This window comes from Myotis yumanensis, unplaced genomic scaffold (genome assembly GCF_028538775.1).
Source record: "Myotis yumanensis isolate MYYU_CA2020_CCGP unplaced genomic scaffold, mMyoYum1.0.hap1 SCAF_17, whole genome shotgun sequence".
NCBI classification, from domain to species: Eukaryota; Metazoa; Chordata; class Mammalia; order Chiroptera; family Vespertilionidae; genus Myotis; species Myotis yumanensis.
The window spans coordinates 13,206,029-13,218,262 of record NW_027223768.1 but is presented as its reverse complement, the minus strand read 5'-3'; the positions used below and the strand labels follow the sequence as shown (position 1 = coordinate 13,218,262).

At 41.2% G+C, this 12,234-nt stretch overlaps 1 protein-coding gene across 7 annotated transcripts in view; it reads left to right on the top strand.

Annotated features, from left to right (window-relative positions):
* The first annotated feature begins 403 nt into the window (after nucleotides 1-403).
* SETDB1 (SET domain bifurcated histone lysine methyltransferase 1) overlaps nucleotides 404-12,234 on the top strand; it is a 25,693-nt gene continuing 13,862 nt past the window's right edge. For 3 of the 7 annotated variants that reach the window (XM_070396919.1, XM_070396914.1, XM_070396920.1), the window contains exons 1-10: nucleotides 479-626; nucleotides 1,656-1,926; nucleotides 2,577-2,728; nucleotides 6,685-6,719; nucleotides 7,542-7,641; nucleotides 8,593-8,718; nucleotides 8,881-9,082; nucleotides 9,602-9,675; nucleotides 11,042-11,232; nucleotides 12,032-12,161. In XM_070396919.1, coding sequence (XP_070253020.1) covers nucleotides 1,667-1,926; nucleotides 2,577-2,728; nucleotides 6,685-6,719; nucleotides 7,542-7,641; nucleotides 8,593-8,718; nucleotides 8,881-9,082; nucleotides 9,602-9,675; nucleotides 11,042-11,232; nucleotides 12,032-12,161 — 1,270 coding nt within the window. In that variant the 5' untranslated portion in view covers nucleotides 479-626; nucleotides 1,656-1,666. Of the gene's footprint in view, nucleotides 443-478; nucleotides 627-820; nucleotides 915-1,655; nucleotides 1,927-2,576; nucleotides 2,729-6,684; nucleotides 6,720-7,541; nucleotides 7,642-8,592; nucleotides 8,719-8,880; nucleotides 9,083-9,601; nucleotides 9,676-11,041; nucleotides 11,233-12,031; nucleotides 12,162-12,234 lie in introns of those variants that run through there. The other 4 variants (XM_070396917.1, XM_070396916.1, XM_070396915.1 and 1 more) reach the window with 4 other exon arrangements.

Here is a 12,234-nt window from a genome sequence, read left to right as displayed (position 1 = left end):
TAGAAAACTAAGTTGTTTTACCTTGAAGGAGCAGGGGTGCTGATGGGGGAGCGGAGAATATTATCATGTTTTTCTTATTACATCTTGTTATTCCTCGACTTCTTACAATTTGTAAGGCTTATGTAACTAAATAAACTCAAGTAAAAGTGAGGAAAAAAAAAACTAAACCTAAGTGTCTGCCAACTGAGTCTTTACAAAATAAGCTTAGCATTGCTGCCACTAGTTGAGAGTGGGGGGAAGAGGCGGAGTTTCTGTACTATTTCCAGGCCACGCCCACTTTACCCGGCCAATGGCTTCTCCCGAGGGCCCTGGAAGGCTTGCTTTGACGCATGCGTACTTGCCTGAGTTGTGTGTGTTTTTTTCCTAGCCTCCGAGGAGCACCCTGCAGTTTTGGGCTTGACCCTGTCAGGCTACCGTCCTGGGAACCGGAACAGCACCTGAGGTTTGCTTCCGGGCGTCTCTCAGGCTTTTCCTTCCCTCCATCACGCTTCTTCCCCTCCCCCTATTCCCTTTTCCCTTTGCGTTCTCTCCCACAGAGGCCGACCCCCGAGTCGTGAGTCTGGGGTCTGGTTGGTGAAAAAAAGCTGTCGCAGCTGAAAGTAGGGAGGTGTGGGAAATTAACTGAGGTATTTGCAGACCAAGGGCTTGTCCGAAATGATTTGTTTGTGGGAGGAGGTCGAGCGATGGTGGGAAGTTTTCCCCTTGAGGCGAGCGGGGGCGGGGTTTAGCGAGGTTTGCCTGGCGGGGTAGAGGGGGCGGGGGCAGATGCACCTCTAAAATGGGTAGCCCGAGGGTGGGGCCGGGTGCGGGCCAAGGGAAAATGGAGGTGATGGGAACTGGCATGGGGGACGCACGGCGTTCTGGCTTCAGCTTGACTTCAGCCGTTTGATGAAAAGAGCAGCTACAATTGGACTGTAGGTTTTAGGTAGCCACGTTTTATTCCCACTTTATTTCCCTCTGCTTGGGAGAAACCTCTTTGCCGCACGCTTGTGTGCTTCAGTATTATAGACCTTTAAAAAAGTAGATTACCACCTGGAAGCAACGTAATGTCGGGGGAACAAATAGAGAAAGCAATGAATTACAGACCAACTCCTTCCCTCTGGGTGGAGATATTTGTTCAAACTAGGCAATATCATGCAAATGTTTAATTAGTCAGTTTTAAGGAACACAGGTCTCAGAAATAAAAGCATGCCTCCTTTTATTGCGCTTTGCTTTATTGCACCTCACAGGTATTACGTCTTTTTACAAACTGAAGGCAAAGACCCTCTACCAGCAAAAAGATTATCATTCACTTTATTGCAACACTGGCTTTATTAAGGTGTTCTGGAAGCCCAGCCCGCATGCCTGTGTCTTCCTCAGTAAATTGGTTCTCTTCAGTTTTCCAAAACATTATTTCCCGTAGTCCCCTGTTGCATAATACTAGTATATGCCCTCTCAAACCTTTAAATCGTACTCAGGCCTATAGTCTATATAGCATAAGATGAGAACTACAAAATCTCAGTATCTTATACTGGAGAATGGAGAGAGGGAACATAGAATCAAATTTGACTGTATTTGAATAATAAGGAGTAGGCATGAGTTTGATTTGGGGCCTGGAATTCTCTGTTGTGGTTATCATGACTTCAAAGATAATTGCAGTTTTTTGTTCCATGTAGAGGACCACAGCATGTCCTCCCTCCCTGGGTGCCTTGGTTTGGATGCAGAAGCAGCTGCAATGGAGTCTGAAGAGATTGCAGAGCTGCAGCAAGCAGTGGTTGAAGAGCTGGGTATCTCCATGGAGGAGCTTCGGGAATTCATCGATAAAGAGCTAGAAAAGATGGACTGTATACAGCAACGCAGGAAGCAGCTAGCAGAGTTGGAGACGTGGGTAATACAGAAGGAGACTGAGGTGGCCCATGTCGACCAGCTCTTTGATGATGCATCCAGGTAAGGACTATATGGGAAGAAGGGGGACTGATTCATCGTGACGGACATTATGTCAAGCACTTTATAGTTTACAAGGTACAGATGTGTAGAACCTTACTCTTCCTCAAAAGTTAGAATCTAGTCCCCTCATAACGACCCATATAGAGAATATTCATCTATTTGAGCCTAATATGTGATCATTAATAGGGGTGTCCAGGTCTTGAGTCCCTTCCCCTTTTGCACACCAGAGCAATTGCTTTGTTTCCTTAGTAGGATTGTCCAGAGAGTGAGGAATGTGAAGAGTTACTGTCTTATGTAGTCGTGGAGCATGAATAAGTTCCTAGAGCCCTGAATGTATTCCTAAACCCCCAGGATATTTGTTTCTGGTGCCCTAGTTGTTACATAGAAAGCATTTGCAAATAACAAGGTAAATAGTGAGGTATGGTTGAAAGAACTATACTTTGAGCTTATTTTGGATCTTTAAGAAACTAGTCTGGAAACCACTATTTAAATATTTTTCTATGGGAAAAGCATTCTAAATTCTGAACAGAGACACTTGGAATATAGCTGTTTATAAATGTAAGGCAGCTTGTATTTAAATATATGCAAATTCTAGTGGCTCCTATACCTCCTGCTGGCTTTGACCTTTTCTACATGTGTTCCAATATTAGGGCAGTGACTAATTGTGAGTCTTTGGTGAAGGACTTTTACTCCAAACTGGGACTACAGTACCGGGACAGTAGCTCTGAGGACGAAGCTTCCCAGCCTACAGAAATAATTGAGATTCCTGATGAAGATGATGATGTTCTCAGTATAGATTCGGGTAAGAGATGAAGCTATGGAGAGGAGAGTCCCGGGATCAAAATTGAAACACTAGAAGATAAAAGAATAGAGAAACCATTGTTACTAACTCCATATTCTAAACTGTTAGACTTATCTGTTACAGGAAAAAATAGAACATTGTTAGTATCATAAATGTTCCTTTCGTGCTACTTCTGGTTGAATTAACCTCCTTTCCCCATTCTGTGTAATCTCTATTCTGAATTTCCTTGCTTTTCTTTGTAGGTGGCATTAGCGTCTATGTATATATCTCAGAATACATGTTTGGTTTTTGTCTATTTTTTAAAAATTTTTTTGAAGGTGTGCCCTAGCCGGTTTGGCTCAGTGGATAGAGCATCGGGCTGCAGACTGAAGGGTCCCGGGTTTGATTCCGGTCAAGGGCACATGCCCGGGTTGCGGGCTCAATCACCAGCGTGGGGCATGCAGGAGGCAGCTGATCAGTGATTCTTTCTCATCATTGATGTTTCTATCTTTCCCTCTCCCTTCCTCTCTGAAATTAATAAAAAGTATATATTTTTAAAAAAACTTTAAGGTCTAATTTACATACTATAACATTCATCCACTGAAAGTGTATAGTTTGAGTTTTAATTAATTTATACAATAGTACAATCTTCACCACAGTCCAGTTTTAGAACACTTGCATCACCCCCAAAATTTCCCTCATGCCTTTTGCTCAATCTCCATGTCCCACCTCCCCGGCACCACTGATCTGCTTTCTTTCTGTAAAGTTTTACCTTTTTTAGAAATTTCATATAAGTAGAATCACAATATGTCTTCTTTTGTGTCTGGCTTCAGTCACTTAATGTTTTTGAGGTTCCATGACTTGTTGCATGTATCAGTAATTTCCTTTTTAAAATATATATATTTATATTGATTTCAGAGAGAAAGGGAGAAAGAAACATCAATAATAAGAGAGAATCATTGATTGGCTGCCTCCTGCAGGCACCATCTGGGGATCGAGCCCGAATGTGTCCTGACTTGGAATCAAACTGTCATGCCCTGGTTCAAAGGTCGATGCTCAACCACTGAGCCATGCCAGCCAGCCTCTTTCTTCTTCTTCTTCTTCTTTTTTTTTTTAATATATTTTTATTGATTTCAGAGAGGAAAGGAGAAGGAGAGAGAGATAGAAACATCAGTGATGAGAGAGAATCATTGATCGGCTGCCTCATGCTCACCCCACACGGGGGATGGAGCCTGCAACCCAGGCACGTGCCCTGACCGGGAATCGAACCATCGTGACCTCCTGGTTCATAGGCCCATGCTCAACTACTGAGCCATGCCAGCCGGGCTCTTTTTTTAAAAAAATATGTTTTTTATTGATTTGAGAGAGAGAGAGGAGGTAGCTGATCGATGATTCTCTCTCATCATTGATGTTTCTATCTCTCTCTCCCTTTCTCTCTCTGAAATCAATAAAAAAAATACAAATAGCCTTAGCTCATTTGGCTCAGTGGATAGAGAATTGGCCTGTGGCACCGGGTTCCATTCCGGTCAAGGACACATGCCCAGGTTGTGGGCTCGATCCCCAGTAGGGGGTGTGCATGAGGCAGCCGATCAATGATTCTCTCATCGATGTTTCTGTAACTCCCTCTCTCTTCCTCTCTGAAATCAAAATATTTTAAAAAAACAAAACGAAGTTAGGTTGTTTGTTTTTTTATTATTGACTTAGAATATACTTTAGGTATAATTCATTTATCAGATACTTTTTTTTTTTTTAAATATATTTTTTATTGATTTTTTACAGAGAGGAAGGGAGAGAGATAGAGAGTTAGAAACATCGATCAGCTGCCTCCTGCACACTCCCCACCGGGGATGTGCCCGCAACCCAGGTACATGCCCTTGACCGGAATCGAACCCGGGACCCTTCAGTCCGCAGGCCAAACTGGTTAAGGCTCTTTATTTTCTTAATGGTGTCTTTTAAAGAGTAAAAATTCTTTAGTAGGGTTGAGGATGGTTTGTTTGTTTATTTTGCTTATGGCTATCCAGTTCCACCACCATTTGTTGAAAAGACTACTCTTTTGGTACCCTTGTCAAAAATCAACTGGCCTTATAAGTGAGCATCTATTTTATCACATTGATCTAAATGACTATCTTTATACCAGCACCACACTGTCTTAATTTCTGTAGCTTTATAGTAAGTAAGATTGTTTGTTGCTAGGATATAAAAATATAGTTGGTATTTTCATCACCCCAATAAGGAAACTTCATACTCGTTAGTGGGTTTTCTTTTGGGGGTGATGAAAATGTTTTGGAATTAGTGAAGTGGGTTGTACAACCTTGTGAATATATTAAAATCCACTGAATTAAACACTTTTTTTGTTAATATGAGAGAGAGAAACATTGGCTTTTCTTTCCACTTATTTATGCACTTGTTAGTTGCTTCTTGTATGTGCCCTGACTGGGGATCAAACCTGCAACCTTGCTGTATCAGGCCAGGGCTGAATTAAACTTCTTTTTTTTTTAATCCTCACTCAAGGATACTTTTCCATTGATTTTTTTTAAAAAATATATTTTATTGATTTTTTACAGAGAGGAAGGGAGAGGCATAGAGAGTTAGAAACATCGATGAGAGAGAAACATCGATCAGCTGCCTCCTGCACACTCCTTACTGGGGATGTGCCTGCAACCAAGGTACATGCCCTAGACCAGAATCAAACCTGGGACCCTTGAGTCCGCAGGCTGACGCTCTATCCCAGTGATGGCGAACCTATGACACGCGTGTCAGAGGTGACACGCAAACTCATTTCTTTGGTTGATTTTTCTTTGTTAAATGGCATTTGAATATATAAAATAAATATCAAAAATATAAGTCTTTGTTTTACTATGGTTGCAAATATCAAAAAATTTCTATATGTGACACGGCACCAGAGTTAAGTTAGAGTTTTTCAAAATGCTGACATGCCAGGCTCAAAAGGTTCGCCATCACTGCTCTATCCACTGAGCCAAACTGGTTTGGGCTCCATTGATTTTTCGACAGAGTGGAAGGGAGGGGGAGAGACAGGGAGAGAGAAACATCGATGTAAGAGAGACACATCAATTGGTTGTGTCTCACATGCTTGGGTGCTAAGGATCGGGGATCAAACCTGCAACCAGGGTACGTGCCCTTGACTGGAATTGAACCCATGGGCCTTCAGTCCGTGGGCCAAATGTTCTATCCACTGAGCCAAACCGCCTAGGGCTGAATTAAACATTTTAAAAATTTTTATAGTATGTGAATTATGCCTGAATTTATAAAATTAACTTAAGCCGTAGCCGGTTTGGCTCAGCGGATGGAGCGTTGGCCAGTGGACTGAAAGGTTCCAGGTTCGATTCCGGTCAAGGGCATGTACCTTAGTTGCGGGCACATCCCCAGTAGGAGGTGTGCAGGAGGCAGCTGATCAATGTTTCTCATTGATGTTTCTAACTCCCTATCTCTCTCCCTTCCTCTCTGTAAAAAATCAATAAAATATATTTTTAAAAAATTAATTGAAAAATTATTTCCTCAGATGCACTAGCTGCATTTCATTTGGTTAGTAGCCACATGTTAATAGATTGGACAGGGCAAATATAGAATAGTTCTATCATAGCAGAAAGTTCGGTTATACAGCACTATTCAAAAATAAATACTTTTGCTTAATGCTTTTATCGCATCTCATTTTTCAGTCATTCAAATAATCCATAAGTAAATTATAGTTATAAAAATGCAAATATACAGTGAAAACCCAAATTAATATAGATTACCACTTGTCACAGTACTTTACCCCAGGTAAGCACTATCATCTATTTACTCTGTATCTCTCTGGACCCTTGTGATACTTTTACATATTTTTAGCTCTATATCTACTTTGCAGTTGTTACTGATGATACTTCTATGATAATGTTTTTAAGTAGCTTAGTTCTTGGTTTCTTGAAAATTCTTGTGTGTAAGTATCCTACACTCACTAGCGTTTTTCTCATCCGTAGGTGATGCTGGAAGCAGAACCCCAAAAGACCAGAAGGTAAGTTAGAATGGGTAGGGGAAGGGTAAAAGATAATAACATGAAAATGGGAGAAACTTTTAGCCTGACCATTCTGTTAGTTCAGCCATCGACATAGAATCAGTCACCCTGTAATCAGCCCCAGTTGTTGCAGCGGTGGCTGAATATAGACGTTATAAGAAAGCAAAAGAGATTACTTAGAGAGCGTGCACTGATTGCGATATGAATGTAGAACTTGGCAGCGCTCAGCTAGGTGAGGTTAATCAAGGAAAGCTTCCTAAAGCTGATTTCTGAACCAGATTTTTAAGAAAGCAGTTTTGCCTGATAAAGTAACCATAAGCTTCCAAATACAGCTAATTCTATTTTTGTTTTTTTTTTGAAAGACAAGTTACTTTTTTTTTTTTTTTTTTAGTAAACAACTTAGTGAATTTGGAAAGTAGGAAATAAGCATGATTTTAACATTTAGAACATGAACAAAACTAGAAAATTTCCAGCTACAGAGAAGGCAGAATGCTGAAGTTGGCTTCAGGCCAAACAGTGCAAATCAGCCAAATCCTACAGTGCAAACAGCCAAACCCAAGGTTCTCTCATGCAAATAAGCATTAAGGAAGAGGAGGAGAATATTTCCAGAACAGGCCACAACAAACAGTCTAAAAATTTACATAAGAAACTGTACATAAATGAAAAAATAAATTAGACAGTTTACAAAAAATGTCTTATAGGTTGTAATAGGCTATAACTTAGTTTGTTATGAATAAAATGACAAGTTACTTCTTATTTTAAAATTATTTCTAACCGATGCTGCTGTTTCAACACTTATTTCCCTCATCCCCTTCCTTACAGCTCCGTGAAGCGATGGCTGCCTTAAGAAAGTCGGCTCAAGATGTCCAGAAGTTCATGGATGCTGTCAACAAGAAGAGCAGTTCCCAGGATCCACATAAAGGTTAGGGTCAGGAGGTACCGCAGTATCAGGGGGGTGAATTCCTATAGGGATTTCATGGATAACTGGCTTTGTTTTAGCTTCTCAGAACCCTTCTCCCCCTCTTTTGGGTTCTTTTAACACCTCAGACTATACAAGTCAATATCATATTATTTGTGATTTTGTTTTTCCTTGCTGTCTGCTTAAGTGTTTTGCCTGCCGTTTTGCCAGTGTGTGATGGCTTTATCTGAATAATTTTTTAACTCATCCTCATGGGTATTTCTTCCAGATAGAGATCAGAGAGAAGCAGTCTGAGAGAAGCTTTGCTTGTAGAATGGGTTTGTTACAGGAAAATGTTTTATAAATGCTGCTTCTCATTTAATGAGTGGTGGTTAATGTTATTAATGAGTTGTAAACAGTTGGTTAAAGTGACATGTTCTTGAATTACATGTGACTTTCAGTTAGAGTTTTTCCTGTTAGCATTACCGTTGTCAGCTATGTTTTATGTTCCCACCCTTGACCAAGAGAGCAGCAAAAATGGCTAAGGATCAAAGACTACCCCATTTTCCCTGATTACCCTACTACCCCCTTTACTTTTTCATTCTCTCTCCAGTCTATGCTATATTTCTTTAGAACAGTAGTTCTCAACCTTCCTAATGCTGCGACCCTTTAATACAGTTTCTCATGTTGTAGTGACCCCCAACCATAAAATTATTTTCGTTGCTACTTCATAACTGTAATTTTGCTATTGTTAGGAATCGTAATGTAAATATCTGATATGCAGGATGTATTTTCATTGTTACAAATTGAACATAATTAAAGCATAGTGATTAATCACAAAAACAATATGTAATTATATATGTGTTTTCCGATGGTCTTAGGCGACCCCTGTGAAAGGGTCGTTCCACCCCCAAAGGGGTCGCGACCCACAGGTTGAGAACCGCTGCTTTAGAACAACTTTGTTTTCTTCCATAGGAGCCTTGAGTCAAATGTCTGGAGAACTGAGCAAAGATGGTGACCTCATAGTCAGCATGCGCATTCTGGGCAAGAAGAGAACTAAGACATGGCACAAAGGCACCCTTATTGCCATCCAGACAGTTGGTATGTTCAAGCTAGAGGAAGAACTAAGGAACAACCTGCAGGTTTCCATTGCTGATTCTTTCTCTTCCCCTCAGCCTTGCCTTTTGTCTCGCACAGCAGCCAGGATTTACACAGAAACTGGTGGTTTTTTTTAACTTTTGTTTATCTTTCCCTTTTACTCAGGGCCAGGAAAGAAGTACAAGGTGAAATTCGACAACAAAGGAAAGAGCCTACTGTCGGGGAACCATATTGCCTATGATTACCATCCTCCTGCTGACAAACTGTATGTGGGCAGTCGAGTGGTGGCCAAATACAAAGATGGGAATCAGGTCTGGCTGTATGCTGGCATTGTAGCCGAGACACCAAACGTCAAAAACAAGCTCAGGTACCTAGACGGGATTGTAAAGGGAGCAGAGGCCGGGAGCACAGCACCTGTCCTGTTCAAGTCATAATCCAAATCTCACAATTAGCCTTTGTGCTCTTAGTCTCCAGTGGCCAAAAAGTCCTTCTTTTTCTTTGCCACGGGAGTCATGTGGGTGATTCTTTCTCCTTTTTTTTCTTTTTGTTTTTTTTCCTTGAGAAAACTTGTAAGAGAGTAATCAGGATTAATTAATGGTTAGTAGGGGAATAGGGAATCATGTAGGAGGAAGAAATAAAGTGGAGACTAAATGGATTTCCGAATAGGAATCTGATAGTAGAACTAGAATAAATTGCTTTTGGGAAAGTGGGGATATATTGGTTAGATGAAGAAAATTCTTAACTCTTGGGGTGGGAAGAAAGAATAACAGGAAGAAAGTAGTAGACTGGAACATCTTCCCTGAGGTGGGAGCTAGGATAAGATAATGCCTGTAGGTCATGTTAAATATAATTCCCTCATCTTTCCACTATCACTCTTTCCTTACAGATTTCTTATTTTCTTTGATGATGGCTATGCTTCCTATGTCACACAGTCAGAATTGTATCCCATTTGTCGACCACGTGAGTGTCCCTCCTTTCTTCCTTTGTTGTATTCATCTTCCTCTACCTTGTATTTCTTTTAAGGACAACCAGTTGAGAAGTCCTAGTGTTTTTGTTGCTTCTGTCTCAAAGAACATAAGTTTGATTAAAGTCCTTTGGGAGATAAAGTTTATTTTTTATGTTTTTTTAAAATATATTTTTATTGATTTCAGAGAGGAAGGGAGAGGGAGAGAGAGATAGAAACATCCGCGATGGAGAGAATCATGGATCGGCTGCCTCCTGCAAGTCCCCCACTGGGGATCGTGCCCACAATCCAGGCATGTGCCCTTGACCGGAATCAAACCTGGGATCTTTCAGTTCGCAGGCCGACGCTCTATCCACTGAGCCAAACCAGCTAGGGCGGGAGATAAAGTTTTATTTGTTCATCTCCAGTGATGGGTCTTTGTAACCAAAGAGGGAGACACTGGAAGATCACGACTGACTTGGATGGACAGTCATATTGTAGATGTGTTTCGATTTCATTTCTGGATAATTTAGGTTCGAGAAGATGTTAGTCTCATACTTCAGCTGCTGTGTGCAAATCTGTAGGCTGCTCAGTGCTTTCTGTAGAAGTTGTGTTAGACGGGGGCTTCATGGTGTCCTCTGTACTTGTGACTCGGGTTTGGGTACAAACTCTCACAGAAGAGTCAACTAACACTGCTGTGTTTCCTCATAACAAGGCAGTAAATGCATTCAGGACCCCTTAAAAGCCCGATAGAGAATAAGAAGGAAGGATACATTTTTTAAAATCAATTTCATAATGCCAACCGGTCGTTTTTAGTTTACTTCTAGACATACCAAGTTAGCAAGAATTTTCACTTGAATTTTCGTAAGCAGAAACATCCACTTTATAAAAAAATGAATGTGCCGAAACCGGTTTGGCTCAGTGGATAGAGCGTCGGCCTGCGGACTGAAAGGTCCCGGGTTCGATTCCGGTCAAGGGCATGTACCTGGGTTGCGGGCACCTCCCCAGTAGGAGATGTGCAGGAGGCAGCTGATCGATGTTTCTCTCTCATCGATGTTTCTAACTCTCTATCTCTCTCTCCCTTCCTCTCTGTAAAAAATCAATAAAATATATAAAAAATAAAATAAAATAAAATAAAAAAATGAATGACTCACCTGTATTTATATATTGCTTATTTAGTATTCACTTGATTTATATGAGCATTTACCCATTAGGTTCAATACTTCTAAGTGGTCTTAGCTTTGCTTCCCTTGAGGTTATGATTTCATTTATTTTTCTATCCTCCCAACTTAAAAAATACCAAACATCTCCTTGCCAATCATTTTTTCTTACCAAGACATGCCCTACATGCCCTCTCTCAGTCCCACTTCTTCCTTGGGACAGTGAAAAAGACGTGGGAGGACATAGAAGACATCTCTTGCCGAGACTTCATTGAGGAGTACATCACGGCTTACCCCAACCGGCCCATGGTGCTGCTCAAGAGTGGCCAGCTTATCAAGACCGAGTGGGAAGGCACGTGGTGGAAGTCCCGCGTCGAAGAGGTGGACGGCAGCCTAGTCCGAATCCTCTTCCTGGTACTGTTCTTCCCTAGTTTTTGAGGCAGGAGTCGGGGTGGGTTGGGGGAGCATAAAAGGCAATAATGAGGATGATTTTGTAAAACTTCATGGTTTTCCTTTCTTATCCTCCTATCTGTCTGTTCTCACTATTTTGATCAAAATTTACTTTGTCCTTCTTTTTGTTCCTCTGTGAATGGTTGAAAATAAATTCCCTGAATTTAATTATGACACTAATCTGTATGGTTGGTTTTTGGTTTTGTTTTTTTTGTTTTTATTTGTTTCTTCTTCTCTAGGAACAGTCACAATGCATGTAGGTAACAGAGCAAGCAGCCAGTTTCATTTGTCCATGGTTAGGGTTTGGTAGCATGATGGGACAGAGAAGGAAGGATCAAGGAATTGGAATTGGAAGTCTTGTTGACCTTTCAAGGTCCATGATCTTTCAAGGCCCAACTTAACTCTTAGGTCTTCTATACCCATTCTTTTCTCCCCTCTCCTGCCTTCCTTAGAATTATATTTCTCCTCTGAGCTATCCCAGCATTTTGTTCCTCAGGCCTTACGATCCTGATAGTGATTCTCATACTTAGTAAAAACATCTGTTGCTCCTGAAATGTCTTATACACAAGGAACATGTTTTTCTTCCTTATGTTTCTAATGCCTTATCATGGAGCCCAGGACCTAAGTTTATTGAACAGATAAGGAATTTGGGGCTCATCAGGGAGATTTCCCCAAGGAGGCACATGATATATATTCTCCACAAATGGCAGGGTAGATCTAGCCTTTAACCCGTTCTCTCCCTCCCTGCCTCCCGATCCCTCAGGATGACAAAAGATGCGAATGGATCTATCGAGGCTCTACACGGCTGGAGCCCATGTTCAGCATGAAGACATCCTCGGCCTCTACATTGGAAAAGAAGCAAGGGGGACAGTTCAGGACACGTCCAAATATGGGTATATCCAGAAAGATACCCTGGGAGAGGGTGGGATGGGGCACACCAGCAAAGGTGATTATAGACCGTGGCTA